The sequence below is a fragment of the Cyprinodon tularosa genome, unplaced genomic scaffold (assembly GCF_016077235.1).
Source record: "Cyprinodon tularosa strain WSP-4 unplaced genomic scaffold, ASM1607723v1 ctg1083, whole genome shotgun sequence".
NCBI classification, from domain to species: Eukaryota; Metazoa; Chordata; class Actinopteri; order Cyprinodontiformes; family Cyprinodontidae; genus Cyprinodon; species Cyprinodon tularosa.
Window position 1 is genome coordinate 94,722 of NW_024037875.1, and position 20,502 is coordinate 115,223.

General features: G+C 38.9%; 2 protein-coding genes across 2 annotated transcripts; one reads left to right on the forward strand and one right to left on the reverse strand.

Annotated features, from left to right (window-relative positions):
* Positions 1-9,028: 9,028 nt before the first annotated feature.
* On the forward strand, positions 9,029-13,626 carry si:ch211-63p21.8 (kelch-like protein 33). Its single transcript, XM_038291857.1, has 4 exons — positions 9,029-9,953; positions 10,037-10,985; positions 11,078-11,248; positions 12,487-13,626. Exons 1-4 carry the CDS (start codon positions 9,137-9,139, stop codon positions 13,004-13,006), a joined length of 2,457 nt encoding a protein of 818 aa, XP_038147785.1. The 5' UTR covers positions 9,029-9,136; the 3' UTR covers positions 13,007-13,626.
* Positions 13,627-14,409: 783 nt separating this feature from the next.
* cbln11 (cerebellin 11) lies at positions 14,410-17,061 on the reverse strand. The gene is made up of 5 exons (XM_038291794.1): positions 16,407-17,061; positions 16,173-16,301; positions 15,866-16,060; positions 15,504-15,641; positions 14,410-15,348 (listed from the first exon to the last, which is right to left on the reverse strand). The coding sequence occupies exons 1-5, from the start codon at positions 17,026-17,028 to the stop codon at positions 15,080-15,082; spliced, it is 1,353 nt and encodes a 450-aa protein (XP_038147722.1). The 5' UTR covers positions 17,029-17,061; the 3' UTR covers positions 14,410-15,079.
* Between the last annotated feature and the right edge of the window lie 3,441 nt (positions 17,062-20,502).

Consider the following 20,502-nt stretch of genomic DNA (forward strand, 5'->3'; position numbering starts at 1 on the left):
CGATGGTGACATTACTGACATTTTTGAAAAAGAGGATCCGGTTTATCCGGTCCAACTCAGCCGCACCCTGAGTGTTCAATAAAGACTTGTTTTTAACTAATCCAGATCTTTCTGCTTTGAATATTGGGTCCAAGATTTTGAGCCACAAAAAGCCATTTGATATATTATCTTAAATACGTGAAGGGTGAGAGATGCTGTATATGACTTTGAGCTTTATTTCATGTGTGAGAGGCATGATTAAAAAAAGTATTTTGATACTTTTAAGAGCTTGTTTATAAGGTCTACCAACTCTTTGACGATCAGCTGGTTAAATCAGGGAAAGAAATGCAAAAATATGTCCTGGCTATTTGATGCATTCAATTTTGACCCTTTCCTAACGTATTAAGGGCCGGTTTTATCAAGATCCAATTTTGCGTGCAGTAATTTGCGCTCGCAAACTGGATTTTGCGCGAGGGGCTGAACCATGGTTTTCGGGTGATTTAACAAGAGTGATTGCGTAACTGGTGGCAGCTGCAAAACTGTTGGAGACGCCCTATTTAAACTAGAAAAAGCTGTTTCGGAGAAACATCAAAGTGGGAATGCTTTTGCTGAATGAAAAAAGCTGAAATTAACTGCAGAACATATAAAAATGTGATAGGAAGTCATCAGAAACTTCAAACTGCAGAAAACAATTGAATCATCTGAAGATTTTGTAGGGTAGAATCATTTGGCAGTAAAATGGCAGAAACAAACTCATCATAAAAGCTGCACAGCCAAACCATACATGATATCAAAAAATGTCAAGACTTGGCAAAACAATTTGAAATGATTTAAAATGTGTTGGTTGATCAGCATAAAGAAAACAGCGTACTCCTTAGAGGATTGAAAATTTACAAACCTATGTGCAAGACTAACCATGAGAAGCAGAGGAAGGACAGAGAGAGAAGCTTATAGAAAGAGAGCTAATACCACTTAAGGAGCTGAATAAAAAAAAAAAAAAATTAACCTGCATGATACGAGCCGCTGTGGTGATGAAAGCACCGTTGGCAGGCTTAAGCTGCATGTTACGAGGTTAGCAGATGCTTTATTACAGTGTAAATCTTAGAGCCTTATTAAGAAATGTAAACTGAGGTGTGTGGTCAACAGGCCTTGGTAGTGTAATTTGAAGAAATTGGTTGACTTTGGGTCATAGCTACAAGCCATACTGCACAATGAATGAGTGTGCGTAAGGAAGAGGCTTTTATTTTGTAGGGTCCCTTTAGTCTTATTTTGAAAGTCTATCATGGATGTGTTGGAAGGGAAGGGTCATGCCCAGCAGTGATATAGAATCCATTTCTAAATATGAAATCACTGGTTTTCCATGTTATTGGGTGAATAGATAATGTATTAGACCATAAATGGGAGACTTTTATTGTGAAATTCGCTCTGGGGTATGTTGTGAAAAGGTCCCTAGAGTCTAATAGAATCAAGCTGGTAGAGTTTGGGTCATAATGCTGAGCCATTTGCATCAATTAATAGGCGAGTAAAACATGGAGGCTTTTATTTTGTAGGGTCATTGGAGTCTTATTTTGAAAGTCTAGCAGGGTTGTGTGTTGAGAAAAGGATCAGACCCAGCAATGATACTTGATGACTTCCAATCGTTAAATCACTCTTTTCCCCTGTTATTAGGGCAGTAGATGAAGTGGCAATGGGAGGCTTTTATTTTGAAATTTGCTGTGGGGTGTGTTTTGAAAAGCCCCCTAGAGTCTAATTTTTAAAAAGTGGTTGAGTTTGGGTTATAATGTTCAGCCATATGCTGGGAAAAAAATATGAATTTAATGTAGGGGCTTTTATTTTGTAGGTTCCCCGGCATCTTATTTTGAAAGTCTATCAGCGTTGGGTGTGAAGGGAAGGGTCAGTAGTCATATTGTAAACATTTCCAAATGTTAAATCAGTGTTGTCTCCCTCCATTAGATTAAAATGTGCTGTTTAAAATGGCAGAGGCAAAATCCCTTTGAAGCTCGGTTACCTTGACAACGCTTAACGAGCCTGTCAGTGAAAGAGAGAAAAGCGCATCACTTTCGTTCCTTTCCTCTCAGGCTTTTTTGAATGGGAAAATCGGCTCCAAACAAACGAGTGCTAAAGACAAATCGTAAGTGGTATCTAGAAAATTCTTTCAGTCTAAGCGACAGCTATCCTTTGTCTCCAATTGGGGTAACTTTCATGGCTGTAGCTCATTCATAACCTTAATGGGAAGGAGAAATATAAAGGTTTGTAAATCCTGCTGGTCTCATTAAATAACATGGAGTTCCATGGTAGAGCTGAGCTCTCAAAAGCAAAACTTCCCCTCCGAACAAACGAGCGGTGAGCCAAAACCATAATAGGTATTCAAAAAATTCTTTCACCGTGAGCGTCAGCCATCTTTGGACTACAACTGGTGTAACTTTCATATTTCTACAATATTTGGTCTAGGTGTGGTGACGATGTAAAAAAGTGTATAATTGTCAAAATCTTGATTTTGGGGTTCGGACAGATTTGTTACCCCTGAACAAACCTTTTTCCTAGCTAAACGATAAAAGATATCGACACACTTCCTTCAATGTGAGTGCTAGGAAGGTCTGAGGAACAACTTCCACATGGCTCATGTTGCTACGTCGAACGGTTCCCAAATGGGAGAGATACGAAAAAGTCTGTTGTTTTGAATTTTCAGTTCGGATTTTCAGAGAGCTCTCATTGGATTTCTATGGAGGAAGTGTGGACTTCTTCGTGATCTGGGCCAAACTGTCGGAAAACCGTAAACGCCAGACAAATGAGGGTTACATTTCCTGAATCCTGACAAAAATCCCTACGTTTCGATGTATAATTTATTTCAATTGAGTGAAAAATGAGGGAGTGAGAAGAATTTGTTCGGAAAAACCAGAACAGCTCAAAAGCTAGAGCACGCACTCTAGCAGTTGAAGAATTCCGTCCATAGACTTCCATTCTAAATCTGAAAATCTTTAAATTTTCTTTAAAAGTTTGAAGCTTCACTGAAGCAAAACTGTAAAAGTTAGCAAAAAGCTGAGTTAAACAGTAATAGCAGAAAGATACGGAAACATTTTAAAAGTTGAATGGTGTTTCTAGCTGAAAGTATGCTGATGTAGTTAAAGGTCGAAGATGATAAAGTTTTAGCTGAATTTAGCTGAAATCTAAGAATTCTACATGCATTTCAATGGGACAAAAAAAACGCAGAAAAAGCAGAATATTGCGAAAACTACAAAAAATATCTTTACCAAAAGACATAGCACAATTCTCCTGAATAAGCTGAACGTTTTGATACCAAAATTGTTGAAATCGGTTGAAAACTGCGGGACTAGTTAGAGTCAGAAAAATTTTAAGTGAACAACAATAAGTGGGAATGCATAAGCATTCCCACTTGATGATGGTTTTGCGCGTTTTGTGGTTTGCGGCAAAGTAGTTTGTACAAACTAGTGCATTAAGAAATTAAAATCTTACAGTGACACCCCCATCCCCTCCATATATACACTATATTGCCAAAAGTATTTGCTCACCTGCCTTGACTCACATATGAGCTTAAGTGACATCCCGTTCCTAATCCATAGGGTTCAATATGACGTCGGTCCACCCTTTGCAGCTAGAACAGCTTCAACTCTTCTGGGAAGGCTGTCCACAAGGTTTAGGAGTGTGTTTATGGGAATTTTTGACCATTCTTCCAGAAGCGCATTTGTGAGGTCGCACACTGATGTTGGACGAGAAGGCCTGGCTCTCAGTCTCCGCTCTAATTCATCCCAAAGGTGTTCTATCGGGTTGAGGTCAGGACTCTGTGCAGGCCAGTCAAGTTCATCCACACCAGACTCTGTCATCCATGTCTTTATGGACCTTGCTTTGTGCACTGGTGCACAGTCATGTTGGAAGAGGAAGGGGCCAGCTCCAAACTGTTCCCACAAAGTTGGGAGCATGGAATTGTCCAAAATGTCTTGGTATGCTGAAGCATTCAGAGTTCCTTTCACTGGAACTAAGGGGCCAAGCCCAGCTCCTGAAAAACAACCTCACACCATAATCCCCCCTCCACCAAACTTTACACTTGGCACAATGCAGTCAGACAAGTACCGTTCTCCTGGCAACCGCCAAACCCAGACCCGTCCATCAGATTGCCAGATGGAGAAGCGCGATTCGTCACTCCAGAGAACGCGTCTCCACTGCTCTAGAGTCCAGTGGCGGCGTGCTTTACACCACCGCATCCGACGCTTTGCATTGCACTTGGTGATGTATGGCTTGGATGCAGCTGCTCGACCATGGAAACCCATTCCATGAAGCTCTCTGCGCACTGTTCTTGAGCTAATCTGAAGGCCACATGAAGTTTGGAGGTCTGTAGTGATTGACTCTGCAGAAAGTTGGCGACCTCTTCGCACTATGCGCGTCAGCATCCGCTGACCCCGCTCCGTCAGTTTACGTGGCCTACCACTTCGTGGCTGAGTTGCTGTCGTTCCCAAACACTTCCATTTTCTTATAATACAGCTGACAGTTGACTGTGGAATATTTAGGAGCGAGGAAATTTCACGACTGGATTTGTTGCACAGGTGGCATCCTATCACAGTTCCACGCTGGAATTCACTGAGCTCCTGAGAGCGACCCATTCTTTCACAAATGTTTGTAAAAACAGTCTGCATGCCTAGGTGCTTGAATTTATACACCTGTGGCCATGGAAGTGATTGGAACACCTGATTCCAATAATTTGGATGGGTGAGCAAATACTTTTGGCAATATAGTGTATATATATATATATATATATATATATATATATATATATATATATATATATATATATATATATATATATATATAAAACTTTGGCAACCTTTATTCCCTAAGTTGGTATGTGGCTAAATTTCTACTTCACTGCAGTAAAAAAAAAACAAAAAAAAACACGTGTTTTTTTGTATTGGCCTGTAGAAAAATGCACATACCAAATGGCTCACAAGAAGTGACTGTGGATGAGATTACTGCGCGTACGCATCCCCGCAGCATTGGCATGTTGCTCCACAGGCGCAGGGGGGAGGTCGGGGTTCTACGGTAGGGCGTCAGGGCGACATGGCATTTAGAACGTCGGACAGCACTTCTGAAAAACGAGATTGGGAGATCCCAGCTTTCGCTGCAACCATACGCTGGAATGACCCAGATGCAAAAAAGTGCAATGTTGCAAGGAGTTTTGTGATATCTGGTATTGCGTGGGTCCTCCTTGTGGCTGGCTCCAAATCCATTCGGAGTTCCCCCAACAGCTCCAAAATGGCAATGCTGAATAAACGATATGTTTTGATTATCGTTTCCTCGTTCATTCCAAAAATATTCACACGGAGTGAAAAAATGCGTTCTCTGCGTCTCCTTGCTTCATTTCGATGTCTCCTTCTTGCGACAATAACCGCTGCCATGTGTGCGCAATTACGCATACAGACCATTTTCACCTTCTTTTGAAACATGTTAAATATAGAGTCAGATATCGTTAGCAAAATTGCTTTCAGGTTTGATAAATCACTTTGCGAGTGCTAAATTAATATATTTACATGTTCTCCTCCCACAAGACGCACTTTTGCGTGTAAACGCCCCATATTGCATATTCATTGCAGAAAAAGTACTAAATTGATAAGAGGCGCTACTTAGCACGTTTTAAAGACCAAAACCTTTTAGTACGCTGTTGATAGATCAGTTTGTACATTTTTTAGCGTGCGCAGTGAAATAGCTCACGTTTTAATACACGCAAACCTTTGATAGATCCGGCCCTAAGTGTATAAGCTTTTCCATTTTGACAACGAGACTGACTATAAAGAATTAATGTTTTTTTTTTTTTTGAATTTTTTTTTTTTTATATATATATATTTATCACACACACAAACAAACTTTCTGTGAGTTTGAAATGATTCTGTTGTAATTTTTGGTTTGAATGTGATTGGAATGGATGTAAGAAATACAGAGCTTAATTAGGATTTAACAGTTTTGGGGAAAAAAAGAACACCGGAAAAAAAAAAAAAATCTTTATTCCAACCTGAAATAACTGAGTTCTTCTGGGTGAGAGAGGAAAGTGTTTGTGATGCTCAGCAAGGATCCTGGTCCAGGACAGAACTCACTCTACTAACCACCTTGATCAGTGGTGTTCTGTTCCCCTTGATGTTGCAACACCTTCAACAGAACTCAGAATAAATCATTGCAAATGCCACCACAGTATGGTTCAAGTTTTTTTTTTAAAGTTTCCTGTACAATGTGAAGCGCCTCAGTCTCCTCAGTAGATGGCAGTGACATGCTGTGAAGTTCATGACTGGTGAGGCTCTGAATCCTCTACTGAATTCATTTAGCTGCAATGAAAAGCTTTTTATTATGCTTCACAAAAATTCTAGCACAGTTTTACATAAGAAAAAGAATTTTTACAAGTAAAAGTATTTTATATTAGGTTAAATTAGATTTTTGACATCTTACCTTGTATATAAAGTTCAAGGTCAGTAGTGGATCCAGAAAAAATTTTTTGGTGGTATTGTCTGGCAGAGACCAGTGCGCATTGTGGGTTGGCCAAAAACTGTTAGGCCTATAAGAATATGCGCTTAGTGGCTCCCTAAGCAGCCAAGTAAAAGAGGAAAAATTATCACTCATCAAATTGAAGCCAGAGATCGCTGCAGCTGTGAGTGATGAAGACAATGGTTTCAAACATGAACAGTACACAAAAGTAAGACAAGTGAAACAAACTGATAAAGTAACTGGATCATGCGTAATGATGCAGCATAAAAAAGCCCTGTCTGCATAAAACGCTGCTGCAGATGGAAATAAACTGACCACTTTAGGCTTGAAGATACTCAGAAGAATAAGAATAAAATAAGGATCAGAATGAATTAAGGTAAGGATCACAGTATTTACAATTAACATTATTTTGTTATTTACAGTGATGCTAAGTATTAAATGAAAATTATGGGACATGACGACGTTATTGCACTATTGTGCATTTTTGTCGATTGGTTAAACTGGTAGACTGGGAGTAATCCCGCTAGGTCTTGCTCACTTCGTGTTACAGGCCTCTGGTCATTGCTTTTTTTGGAAATAAAGGCTAGTGAATGATCACCCAAAAGCCTCCTATCCCCGTTACGGAAATATACTCTTACAGTATTGTTTATGTCCTTTCTGTTGGGATCTGGAGCTGTACCACCTCTCTCCAGCAGAGTGCGCCGTGGATCCTCCTGAGCTGAGCCTCCAACACACCTGAGGCGCATCTCGTCATCAGAGGATCCTATATAACCTGTCTTCAGACCTTGCCTCAACGCCGCAGTGTTGATCCAGTTTGGTTAGCACCTGAGAATCTTAGTTATCTCTATTGAGATAAGATTCTAACACCTCCTTGTCTCTGCTTTCAGGAATCCTGTTTCCCTTGGAAGCTCTGGATGAGCTTAACCTGCCGAGCCTGCTCTCTGAGCCAAACCTGAAGACTCTTCTCTGGATTCCCCTGCAGCTCTTGGCTAAGAGCTGGAAACCCAAACCAAGGTCTGCCCTCAAGTCAGAAGTAAGACGCTGAAGCGGTTATTGGACTCTGCTGAACTAAACAGTCTGTGGACCCAACAGTTCCTCTCTCAAAGTAAAAACCCGGACTCCTCAAGGTATTCTTCTGAAACTCTCAAACTCTTCTGTTCCTGAGTTAACTGAACTGTCATCCTCACAGACTCCAGTGAACCTGTCCCCCGGCCTGAACCAGTTCCAGTGTTATCTCACATGTGCTTCAATAAACTCTGTTAAACTTTTCATCAGTCTCCGTTGTGTTCTGCGTATTGGGCTTTTCTGAACCCATCATGACACTTTCAACTGCTCCCTTATTCAGGTGTCACCACAGCAAATCAATATTTTAGCTCACAGGCTTGGCAAAGTTATACCAGATGCTTCTCCTAATGCAAATGAGATTCAAACCAGTAAAGATGACTTCAATCCCACATGAACGTCGTGATGTGTGGGAACTCCAAATGCCGTACCTTAGTCTGAACCTTTATCCGCTTTACCATCCTGGAGGAGACATGTGGGGAGAGAAAAGTTTGGGGATCTCTAGACTGCTGCCTCTGTAACCATGCTCCAGATAAGCAGAACATGAAGAGTAAAAGAACATTTTGCTTTTTTGCGATCAGTGGTGTTATTTATGTAGTGAACTACTTGCTTTGGGTGCACTATAATCACTCACCCCCTCCCTGTCCTCTTCTTTCTCAAACTGTATTAAGTCTGAGCACCAAATTTCATTGCTTCAATCAGTTTTGATGAGGACTGTTCATAACCAAAACAGAGATAGTGACAAGGGTGCTGTGTAGTGAGTTAAAATGGTTAAGAAATAAAGGCAATACAGAAACTTACAATCAGTTATGAGGAGATCAGAGCTTGGAGCACATGTTGAGAAAACTAGGCTCAGAAACATATTGCAGAATTAGGCTGGAAAAAGCAGCACTGGAGCTGATATATTGGTCTTTTAAAAATAGGTAGGGGATGAAAACAGGGAGCACAGGAAAAGAGTTGTTATAGAAATAAAGACAGGGCAGCTGACTGAGGTAGATCGGTTTTCACAGATGCAGTAAGACAGAAGTGCTTAGAAATTAATGCCGTAAAAGTAAAAAAAAAAAAAATCCACTGGACTTGGTTTCCAAGATTTGAAGACGTTTTGCTTCCCCTCCAGGAAGCTTTCTCAATTCAAATGTCTGGATCCGCAGTGAGTTTAAGTCTTTATATAGACAAGGCCTTGTATTTCTTGGAAACATAGAAATGGAAACCGATGAGAAATTCATGGAAACATAAAAAATATTAACTGACCAAAAATATTTTTAGAACTAGATTATCTCTGGCTCATTAAAAGTTGTTTCTGGAATAAAAAGCTTTACACATCTGTGTAAAAATTCTTTAGTATTTAACTTTTTTCTCATTCTCTTTTAACAAATGCATTCAATTTAAATGGGAACCACTACTTCAAAGGTCAATCCATGAGAGCATTTGAAACTGGATCTCTCTGGCCCAGTTGCTATAAAAAGGTCCTTGTTTATGTGAGGAAATATTAGTCTGGACAGAAGAAGGAGACAGCACTGAGTGTTGAAGAAAACAACGCAAGGTGGATATCTCTAAATTCATCAAGATAATTTGCTGAATTGCATTTGCAAAGTTAATCATTCATCTTGAAATGGAGTTTACCAGGCGCTACCTTCCAATGGAGTGGGAAGAGCGATGGCGGAAAGAGAAGGAGAGGAGAAAAAGAATGATTGAAGAAGGTGGAGAGGGGTTAGAAAGAGACAACAACGAACTGAGGCAGATTGTTGCTTATAACAATTCAAAGATGGGCCTTAAAAGTCTGGGTGATAAGACCGAAGAAAATGACTTGAGAAAGACTGAAATTGATATGGAATCTACCAGTGAATGTATGAGTGGTAAGGGATTCGGGGATGTTGGACAGCACGTCTGCACATACTCAAGCAGAACCTTTCATAAGGACATATTTAAGACTCTGAAAGAACTGCAGAATTCCTCTCTTCTTACAGACCTGACACTGACTACTGAGAATGGCAGAAACTTCAATGTGCACTCCCTTATCCTAGCTGCTGTCAGTGGCTTTATTTTAGAAAAACTAAATGAAATAAATGTGTTCCAGTCTTGGAATACTGAGGGGAAAATCAAAATGAGGTCAGTACTAATAGGTTACGAAGTTGATGAAGTTGGGCTTCAAGCAGTTATTGAGTTTGCTTATTGTGGAGATGTATCGATTTCGAACAAGAACACAATGACTCAAATCAAGACTGCAGCCGAAGTACTGAAGGTTCCAAGACTTCTGGATCTCTGCAACAACATGGATACAAGATGTGAAGATCAATGTCCAAAAATAGAGCAAGACATTACTTTTGCAGATGTTAATCTAAAAAATACTCTTCAGTCCATTGAAAGAATGTGGAGAGACAAAGTTGGATGTGATGTCATCTTGGAAGTGGATAGCACTTTTTTCCATGGTTAGTTGACAAAATCTTAGAAACACTGTACTTTATATTCTGTGATAACAGCTAAGTTTGACTTTTTCATCTGTCTCTTTAAGTTCATAGAACTATCCTGGCAGCAAGCAGTGACTACTTCCGTGGGATGTTTACCAGTGGAATGAAGGAATCCCATCAAAACTACATTGCCCTTCCATTTATTCCATCTTGTGAATTAGAGACACTAATTAATTGGTCCTATAGGGGGACCCTTGTGCTTAGCTGGGATTCTGTTTTTGAGATAACCTGCACTGCCCTCCAGCTTCAGTTTCAACCTGCTTTCTTGCTTTGCCTCAGATTCTTGCAAGAACAAATACATATTAACTCATGCCTGGATGTGGCATCTTTTGCTGAAGCATATGGCTTGTCAGGGCTGCTTGAGGAAACTAATGACTTTATACTGAGGAACTTCAGGGAAGTATCTGCAACTGCTAAGTTTCAAGACCTTGCAGCAGAGAAGCTCCTGGACTTACTTCGCTGTGATGGTCTATGTGTGCCTTCAGAGTTGACTGTGTTTCGAGCTGTAATCTCCTGGATTCAAGCTGATCCTGAAGAGAGGTTAGCCCAGGCTGCCTTACTGATGAGTGGAGTTCGTTTCCCACTCATGACTTTTCGGGAGTTCAGGGAGGTCAGAGCAATTAACCTACGCATGGAGTGCTTTGCTGATAAAGAAATGGAACTCTATGGATCTGCTCTCAAGGAATTTGGGTTCAGTCTCCCAAAGTCTGATGATTACTGTCGGATCAGAAGACCCAAAGATGTTCTTGCAGTGGTTGGTGGAGACCATCTTGATTCAGATATGGGTAAACGTATACCAAGCAAGGGTATTTGGTTTGCAAACTCTCTACGCAATGGCACAGGGTTGATCAAGGAGATAGAGTGGAGGAGCCTAAGGGAGATCCCAGACAAGCCAAAGTTCAGGCATGGTGTGGCAGTAATGAATGGCAGGCTGTTTGTTGCTGGTGGATGTTACTTTTATGCCAAAGATAATATAATGAAATCTGTCTACAGGTATGGTTAAAAAAATCTCAAGGCATATTTAAACCTCTTATGTATGTGTATGTATACATGATACCTACCCTTTTTTTTTTTACACATTGTAGTTATGACCCTGTGAGTGACAGCTGGAAACGTCTGGCTGACATGCTTGAACCAAGAAGTAATTTTTCATTGGTGGTCCATGAGAAGTGTCTTTATGCCATAGGAGGAGACAATGAGATCAACACCAACACAGAGACTGTTGAAATGTACAAACCAGACACTGACTCCTGGAGGTACTAATTATGTCACTTGTAATTCCTTCATTTAACACAATCCCAATCCTTTAGAAACAAACTGGGTTATATTGGCAAATCTTTAGGGCCTTGGTCATGTTGGATTAGGCTGATATAACTTAAGATAGGTTTATTGCAACTGCTTAATACTTGATTAGTAGACATTTAATTTTAATCACCATGTCAAGAGGACCTAAGACTGTCTTTTTGAAGAAGACTTTAACAACATTTTATTTACAAAATCAAACAATATAACCAATTATTTATGTCAAATAAGTTTGAGCTAAAGTTCTCTTTTTATGTAAAAACGAGTGTCAACTAAGAATCTCTTTATCGAGAAGCTTGTAAAATTGTAGTTCTACATTATCAGACACAGTAGATAAAATTTTGGTTAAAATCCCATAACTGCATAAAATCCTCCATGTTTTTTTTTTTTTTGAAGAAGACAAAGGTGTGCCTAGCATTCAACACAGATAAAATTATCATTTGTAAACACTATTCTTCAACTTTAAAAACTATTTCCTATTGATAATCATGAATAGTTGTCGTTTGAACAACAGCAAAACAAGCAATGTTTTTTTTTTAAACTTGATGCAATACAACTGATTGGACACAGGATGGCAGTAATTCCTTTTTAAGTATTTTGTTCTAAACCATTGATCTCACACTAAAATCCTGGAAGGCTGAAGTTATATGTTTCCCTTGTCATGCATGTCTGAATCAGATGGTAAAACTACCATTCCTGCTAATGAAACACAGATTTGTGCCAGGTGTGTTGAAGCTTTCAAAAGTTGCAGGATACCCTTGTGGACTGGAGTTTGAGACCCGTTCTCAAAACTGTGTATTTTGCTCTTGTATAAAAAAGAAATAACAATAAAAAAATAATTGTTTAAGTGTTTTGACTTTCCGACATTTATGCATCAAAATCTACAGACTCTTCTAAAGAAGTAGGGCCAAGAGTCAGTAAGTAATGTATCCAATGTATCAATATACATGTATTTGCAATTATTTATTTTTCATGAGTTATATCACTTATCGCTTATCTGTATGTAACATGTGTGATTTATCCAAGTAACTTTTTCTAAAATTATATCTCATTGTTCTAATTCTTAACATACTCAGTAAATACCAGGTAGACATCATGGAAATTAAGTGAATAGGAGTTTCCTTTGACATTCAAGGCATTGACCACATTGTTTGCTGATCTACGTTTGTTTTTGTTTTTTTATCTTTTACAGTTTTGTCCACCCCTTGGACCAGGCTATCAGTGGCTATGGGGTCACTGCCATAAATGGAGGCATTTTCATCTCTGGAGGTTTTAACTGTAAATATGTGTGTCTGGTTACCATGTTCCTTTACCACCCAGAGAGTGGAAGTATCTACCTGGCTGACATGTCAAATGACAGAGCCCAACATTGTATGGAAGCATTGCAAGGATGTCTTTATGTGGCTGGGGGTGTTTGTAACATGAGGAAGTTCTACACTGATCAACTAGCCTGTGAGGTGTATAATCCAGTGACTGACACCTGGACTGACTTTGCATCACTGCCAGTACCCCATGTTGGTGCTGCATCAGCTGTCCTGGAGGAGAAGATCTATGTTCTGGGAGGATACTGCCAGGATGATTACAGCGAGTCAGGACTGGTCCATCGCTTCGACCGTGGCTTGCAGCGTTGGGAGAACATGGGCAAACTACCAGGAGCTGTCACTGACATTAAGGCTTGTCCTATCAACTTACCCCAGCATTTCAGACTTTAACCAATTGATCTGAATCACAGAGCATTACAGATGAAATAAAATCAGACGTTCTGACTGGAAAACATAAACAGCCACTTGGAAAACATATTATCACCCTTTTAAGTTATATTTTATCATGATTTGAACAGAGATCAACTCAGAGCTGATTCCTTCAGATCAACTCAGAAGTTTTAAATGAAAGAAGAAAGGTATATATTTGAATATTGAGTTGTGTGTATTCCAACTGCACTGCACATTTTTCCTGACTCGCTTGAAGCCCCTTTCAACATCTATGAGTTTTGAAAAACTGAGTTAGGAGTAGTATAGAGCAACTTGGTACTATGAAACATTTCAGAAAATAAAATGCTTCATCAGTAAAAGTAAATCAAAGTATTGAACATGGAAACAGTTTCTTTTCTTTTAAAATATCTTTCAGTATTTAGCATTTTTTTCTACAGAACACTCATCAGAGAAAGGTAGTAGTTATGTATAGATATTGTTAGTGCAAAGTAAGGCCCATACAGTATAAATGTTATATTTTTATGAAAGACATGAAATGATAAAAAAAATCACTTCCATCACACATGTAATTCTTCCTTTCCCATGTAACACAGATTTAATTAATTCAAGAATATAATATATCAAAACCAAAAAAAACAGGATGAAATTATAAGGCAACTGTATTGTCACTCCGCTTTTTCTGAAGACGTTCCGACACATATCCAGGAGTCTTTATCAGTTCAATCACCTCACACCAGAGCAATATGTAGTTAGAGCAACAAAGTATCTTGGATAGGTGTCCGATTGTCTTCCAATTTAAAGGTGCAGTAGGAGATCTTTTCTGATGCATTTTTTACCATGTGGCTGAAAGATCTCCCCACAGCCTCTTAGCAAGTAGTGAAATAGAAGGTCTAAAAGTGTAACTAAAATAAATGGTAAAAGTGAGAAATTAATGAATAACCCCAACCAATCACAAAAGACAGTCCTCTGTGCACGATTGTCTCCTGATACGTCAATCATAGTCGTCTGCTTGTCCCTTCCCCCTGTGCACGTACCCTGACACGTGAACGAATCGACCCCCCAATGCTCGTACAGGACGCCATGGCTGGAAGCTAGCCACTGTTATGCTATGTTCACACCTAAAGTAGCAAGAGCAACAACCTGCGTGCTGCTTCCTTTTTTTTAATGCTTGTACAAGTTTAGTTCTGATGCGCGGCTGAAGCATCTCTGCTGCCCCAGCTGCGTGGTAGAAAAAGTGGGTCTGATGCACGTTGGGCGGAGCTACCCTATCCTTCCCTTGCCTGTACCAATGGCAGCTATATTTGCTGTGATCAGCAGGTAAAAACTAAATTTGAATCTATTTTGAAGTGAGAAAGTCCACCTGAAAACATCTTCAGTGCAGTCAGTTCATCTAGATTTCCATCCTGCCTTCAAATTTTATTTCTGTCAAAGCCGCTCAGACCCCCTTACTCCGGCGGTACACTGTCACTAGGAATCCCATTCAAAAGCCTGGTCGCCTCTTCGCTGCTTGACGCGGCGGCTGGAAGCCATTTTTCATGTATGTCATCCAAACTGCAGGCACCAGGATAATAAATGAGAACATGTTTTGCACACCATTTTAAGTTAATTTAGGTGTTAATTAACTGTTTCAGAGGAGTAGTCATAGCGCTAAGGATCATCAGTGCTGCCTGTCTCCCTGCAAGCTCCCAGACCCGCTGCTTCAGCTGCTCTGATACGCTGGTCCTGCTGCTCTAGACGCGCTGCAGACAGCATGCGCGTTTTTTTTTTTTTTTGAAGGCATGCTTTGGAGTGATGGTCTGAAGGGAGAGGCATGGTTGTGTATGTTCAAAAATATAGCTTGCTGGAACCGTCTTTCCAAGATCTCCTGCAGCACCTTTAAGCCTACTTTGTGGGATAAAATAGAATAAAATCTTATAAGCTTCCAATGTTGCATTTTCCTGAATTCTTTAAGATAGTAACGTCCCAGCTCTATACTAGGTCACCCTATTAATAGAGCGTTAATCCCCTACACCTACAATTCAGGAATTAAAAAAGACAAAAAAGGGAAGCTAATGTCAAATGTTTTTGTTAAACTTAGACTAATGGGAATATTAGGAATCCACTGAAGACACTGGTATATATTTTACCACCTCTCCACAGAATGATATTGGCACAGTCTCCAGCGTTCATTTCAAGGATTACTGAGTTGCTCGTTGTGTCGCTGGTGTCTGATCCTTTTGACTTCCAGGTGCTCACTTGGTATTTCCCGTTCTTCACCAGGATAGCTCCCGACGTGTAAATGTTGTAACCAAAAGTCATGTAGCTGAACAGATAAACACCTTTAACTGGAGCTGTGAAGATGCCTGTGAAAGAGAAGATGATTTTTTTTTTTATGCTTAAGTGATCTGGAGACATTCTGTTCAATGCTGCCTCAAAACAATTAACTTCTGTCATAGCAAATATTAACTGGACTTTAAACTGATTTAGTGAGTGGGAGGATTTATACGATGGATCATACCTGTCTTTTTGTTGTAGGCGTTTCCAATATTTGTAAAGACTTTGTCAAATTTTAAAATTTTCCTTGTATGAAAAGAGACATGTCCAATGAACGAATGAGAAGATGCGATGCTTGCTGAAAAAGCAACTTTATTCCGCACTGGAGGAAGTAAAGGAAATGTTACAGAAAATTTTTGTGTTTTTGTTGTAATGTTGGTTTTAAAGATATGCTATGTCAAAAAATAAGCTTAAAGAAAAATCTTTTAAAAAAGCACAAATAGAAGCGGTAAGTAGCTATATTAATCAAACTTAAACCGGTTTATGTTATGTATGAGCAGAATAAACTATAGATATTAGATAATCATGATTTTATTTTTTCATTACCTTTAAATTCGCTTTGAATTGTATCCAATTTATGGTTAATCTCCACTTCGGTTACATTCAGCTGGGCTTCAAGTTTGACTTGAAGTCCTCTGGTTGTTGAGTTTAGTTGGGACACTTCATCCATTTGCAACCTCAGCAGGGTTTTTGTGCTGTTGAGAGCAGCTACAGTTTCTGCCTCCAAAATTTCCAACTTTTCTTTTGTTTGTTTTTCCCAAAAAAAGAGATAAACAAGCTTAACCCCAATTAACAACTTTTAACTTGTTCTTTTCAATGTTGGAGGGCATATAGTTCTCATGCTTACACCTACCTGCAGTCTGACTGTTGAGGTGATTCATTGTGAGATTCTGTGTCTTTAGCTCATTAATAACTTTGTTGAATCTGCTTTCAAGTTTGCGATCAAATTCAGATTTTTGATGGTGTAATTTACTATTGAGGGCTTAAAAAGGAGCAGAAAGATGTTGGACAGGTTAATAATATTTCCATATGTGTTAAATTTTAAAACAATTCTTGAGAAAGTCTTCATCTTGTTGTTTTGCTTTACCTTTAGTTTCTTTGTGGACTTTCTCCAGATTATCTTCTAAGTCCTCCTTTGTGTTGTTCAGTTGAGCTTTAATGTTGACTGCAAGGTCCCCTGCTGTTGACTTAAGAAGGGAGAGTTCCTTCTTGTATAATTTCAGAAGATTGTTGGTGTTGTTGAACGCAGCTTCAGTTTCCATCTCTAGATTTTCAAGCTTGGCTTTTTTTTCCAACAGTTGCATCTCAGTATCATTGAGTCTCTTCTCAAAGTCGCTGAAGTTTCCCACCATTCCGTCTTTTTGCTTCTCCAGCTTGCTAACTTTATCCTGGAGTTTGGAAATGTCACCCATTTGTTTTTCCATTGATCTGGTCAACCCATCAAGGCTTTTTTCAAGTTTCTTCTCCAATCTGCCAAGGGTGAGAGTGTTGTTTTCCACAGATTCTTTCAGGTCTTCAATGTCATCATTCAGCTTGTCAAACCTTTTTTTAAGTTCTTTCTTCTCTGCATAAACATGCCTAATATTTTCATAATTAGAGCAAAGAGTAGGAGTGTCTCGTTTTTCCTCTGGGTCACAGTTCCGCATATGTGGAAGCTCTAAGGATGCAAATCTAAATAAAATCAGAAGAAAAAACACCTTGAAAGCCATTATTTGCTCTGATGCAGCTTCTGCTCTACATAAATGAAAGGTTCTGTCGAAGGAAAGCCCACAGATCTCCCTTTAATATAAGTCGAACAACCCAGTCTAACAGCTATTCTAGTTCTTCCTGCTGGCATTTTTTTCTTGTTGAAAGTTTCCTTTATATAAGGTGTCCCTATCATCCTGTAGCCCAAAAAAAAAAAAAACCTAACCAAGTTACTGTATTTCCGCCAAGTACATCACCTGTTACATGCTGCTGTTGAGATTTTATAAAGAGAAAACAAAGCTGGTTCCCTTTCAGCAAGAGGCTTTGTTTTGTGGAATGAGGAAGGTGGGCCATAAAAGCTGGTTTAAGATTATGATGGAATGAGGATATAGATAAGAAAAACACTGATTAAACTTTTAGGTGATTATATGAATACAGGTGGATTTAAAAGGAGTTCAATGACCCTGAAAGTATGCTGATGTTTTAAAACATCTGTTGCTGAAACAAAAACACAAAAGATGTTTGAATTTATAGTTGTATTTAACCTAACTGCAACCAGTAATGACCAAAATACAATACAATTATTGGCAATCAAAATATACTCAAGTCCTAAAGAAGTAGGTAGAAAATATATCACTGTATTCCCATTATCAGTTCGTACGAAATCGTACGAAAAGTTATGCACCGTAATGTCGTACGTTTTAGACGTTTTTTTCGTCGTATTTTTACGTCTTGCCTCGAGACAAGATATCCTTGCGCATGCGCATCTTACGCACCATTCAATAACATAGAATTTAACATACAAGTAACCCTGACCCTAACCCTAAGATACAAAACAGCAAGAAACCTAGTGAGAGACATCAAGAAGTAATTATTGCACTGTTTTTCCCAGTTTTACGTCAGTCCGCGGATCTGCTTTTTTCGCCTGTTTGGCTGCGCGTGCGCACTGATCTGTTTTTTCGAGGAAAAACGTCCAAAACGTACGAAATACTGTGCATAACTTTTCGTAGGATTTCATACGAACTGATAATGAGAATATGCTAAATATATATACCCTTTCTTTTCCTTTTATGTTATTCCCAGTTCTTCCCTGTCAAAAATGCAAATGCAGTTTAAGAAAAAAATTTGAGATTTAAAATACAAAAGACATAATGAGATTTCAAAGAATGTGAACTTAAAGGTTGATATTCACACCTAGAAAACCATAGCATGTATTTTTCCACTTTGTTTTCACTCATTGCAAGGAGCCTCACCACTAGTGTTACTGCTCAAAGAGTCACATATGGAGAAGAAGTGCTAATTTCTTCAATTGCAATAGTTTACAATATTTTTTTAAGAGCAAGGTGAGGCAAGACAAGTTTATTTATATGAGATAATTCAGTAAAAAGACTATTCAAAGAGCATTACATGAATTAAACTACAATGGACGGCACAGATGAACCCAATATTCAAGGTGAGTCAGACAGTGGGAAAGTTCAAAACGTTTATTAACAGAAAATAAAACAGAACAGAAGCGTAGAGCTATGGGTCCTTGGACCGCAGTGACTACAGTGGGGCACAACCACAGAGACTCTGGTTTAACAGTTCATTCCATCCTCTCCAAGGAAGGCATGATCTATCCAATGGACTGCCAAAGGTGAGTGCTCCCAATGCAGTAACCTCAGCGAGCAGGCAGGAATCCCATCCAGCTCAGAAAAACAGATCAGACAGGAGCAGTTCTGGAATCCAGGAGTTGTAAAATTGTAAAAAAAAAATTAATAAATAATGCTCTATCCAGAATTCCTCAAGTGGAAGAGTTTAAGTTTCACCTGATTTAATGTTCTAAAAAGTCTTCTTTAAGGAACCTTTTGCTATCTGATTGTTAATCGATTAATTGAAAAAAATAATATTTAGATTAATTGATTTATAAACTAATTGGTAGTTGCACCCCTAAATAGGTTATTCAAATAAAGGCTAAAACCAATCAATGATTATTAGTTAGATGATTATCACTGTAATGTGCTTATTGACTTGGGTGCTTAGTATTTTACATAAAGGTTGGACCCCTTGACTGGCTGTTTAGAATCCAATTGCCTTTCACCCGTTTACGGTAGTAATTTATTAATCACCAACCAAAGAAATGTCAATACAGTGGTGGTAGGTCAGGGCCTTCAAGGCCTTCACTGCTAGCCTAAAATCCATCAGAAACACAAACCTACATTCCGACCTAAACTTTATTTTTCTTCTATCTCACTCTATTAGTTTATTCAATCCGTTCTCTTAATTTTTTATAGCCTGGCTGCACCATTACATTTCTGTGGTTGCTTTTAGCACAAAGGGCAAGCTCACAACACTACACTACGTGAGAAAGTAGAAAACATTGAGGGTTTATATCTAAACCCTCACCAGCGGGAGCTTTTATAGATTTTCCTCGGTGCGGACAGAATTTCCACACAGAGTCCTGTGTAGGGCCGTGGAAGCCCGAAACGTTACCAACACTGGTGGTCACAAAGACACTAACTGGTTTTCCAATCCTATTGGACTCCTAATAAAGTAAATATGACAAATTTGAAAAAGCCTTTTAATTTGCCAATTATCATGCTTACTAGTGACCATATCGATGTGTCAAACTTTTGAGGTAGATCAATTATCCAAGGTTACACAGATTTAGACAGAATTGTGAACAATAATTGAGAGAAATACAATTCTGAGTATAAAAAGTATGTCTTAGATTTTTCTATTAAATTCAGCTTATTTATATAGCGCCAACTCAAAACACATGTCATCTCAAGGCACTTTACAGTTCACTAGTTCATCCAGTCAATTGATTCAAAGTTTTCAATCTAAGGAAAACCTGTTAATTGCATCGACTCATTGACTCGAATGCAAAACCCCACACTAAACATGCTTTTAGCAATAGTGGAGAGGAAAAACTCTCTCTCACGGACTAAAACTGGTAGTTGGTTCCACAGGAACTAAAGGAACTAAAAGATCTGCCTCCCATTCTACTACTAGAAATTCTAGGAACCACTAGTAAACCTGCAGATTGAGAGTGAAGTGCTCTGTTATGAACTCAAGAAACAATCATATCTTTGATATAAGATGGAGCTTGGCCATTTAAGGCTTTATATGTGAGAAGGAGGATTTTAAATTCTATTCTGGATTTAACAGGAAGCCAATGAAGAGAAGCCAGGATAGGAGAGATATGATCTCTATCTTTCATCAGAACTCTGGCTGCAGCATTTTGGATCAGCTGAAGGCTTTTAACTACAGTTTGTGGACTTCCTGATAGTAAAGAATTACAATAGTCCAGCCTTGAAGTAACAAATGCATGGATTAGTTTCTCAGCATCACCCCTGGACAGGATATTTCCAATCCTTGCAATATTGCATAGATGATGGAAAGAAATTCTATAAACCTCTTTGATATGGGATTTAAATGACAGGTCCTAAATCAAAAATAACACAAAGATTTTTTACTTTATTATCTGAAATCAGTTTAATGACGGAAAAAAAAAT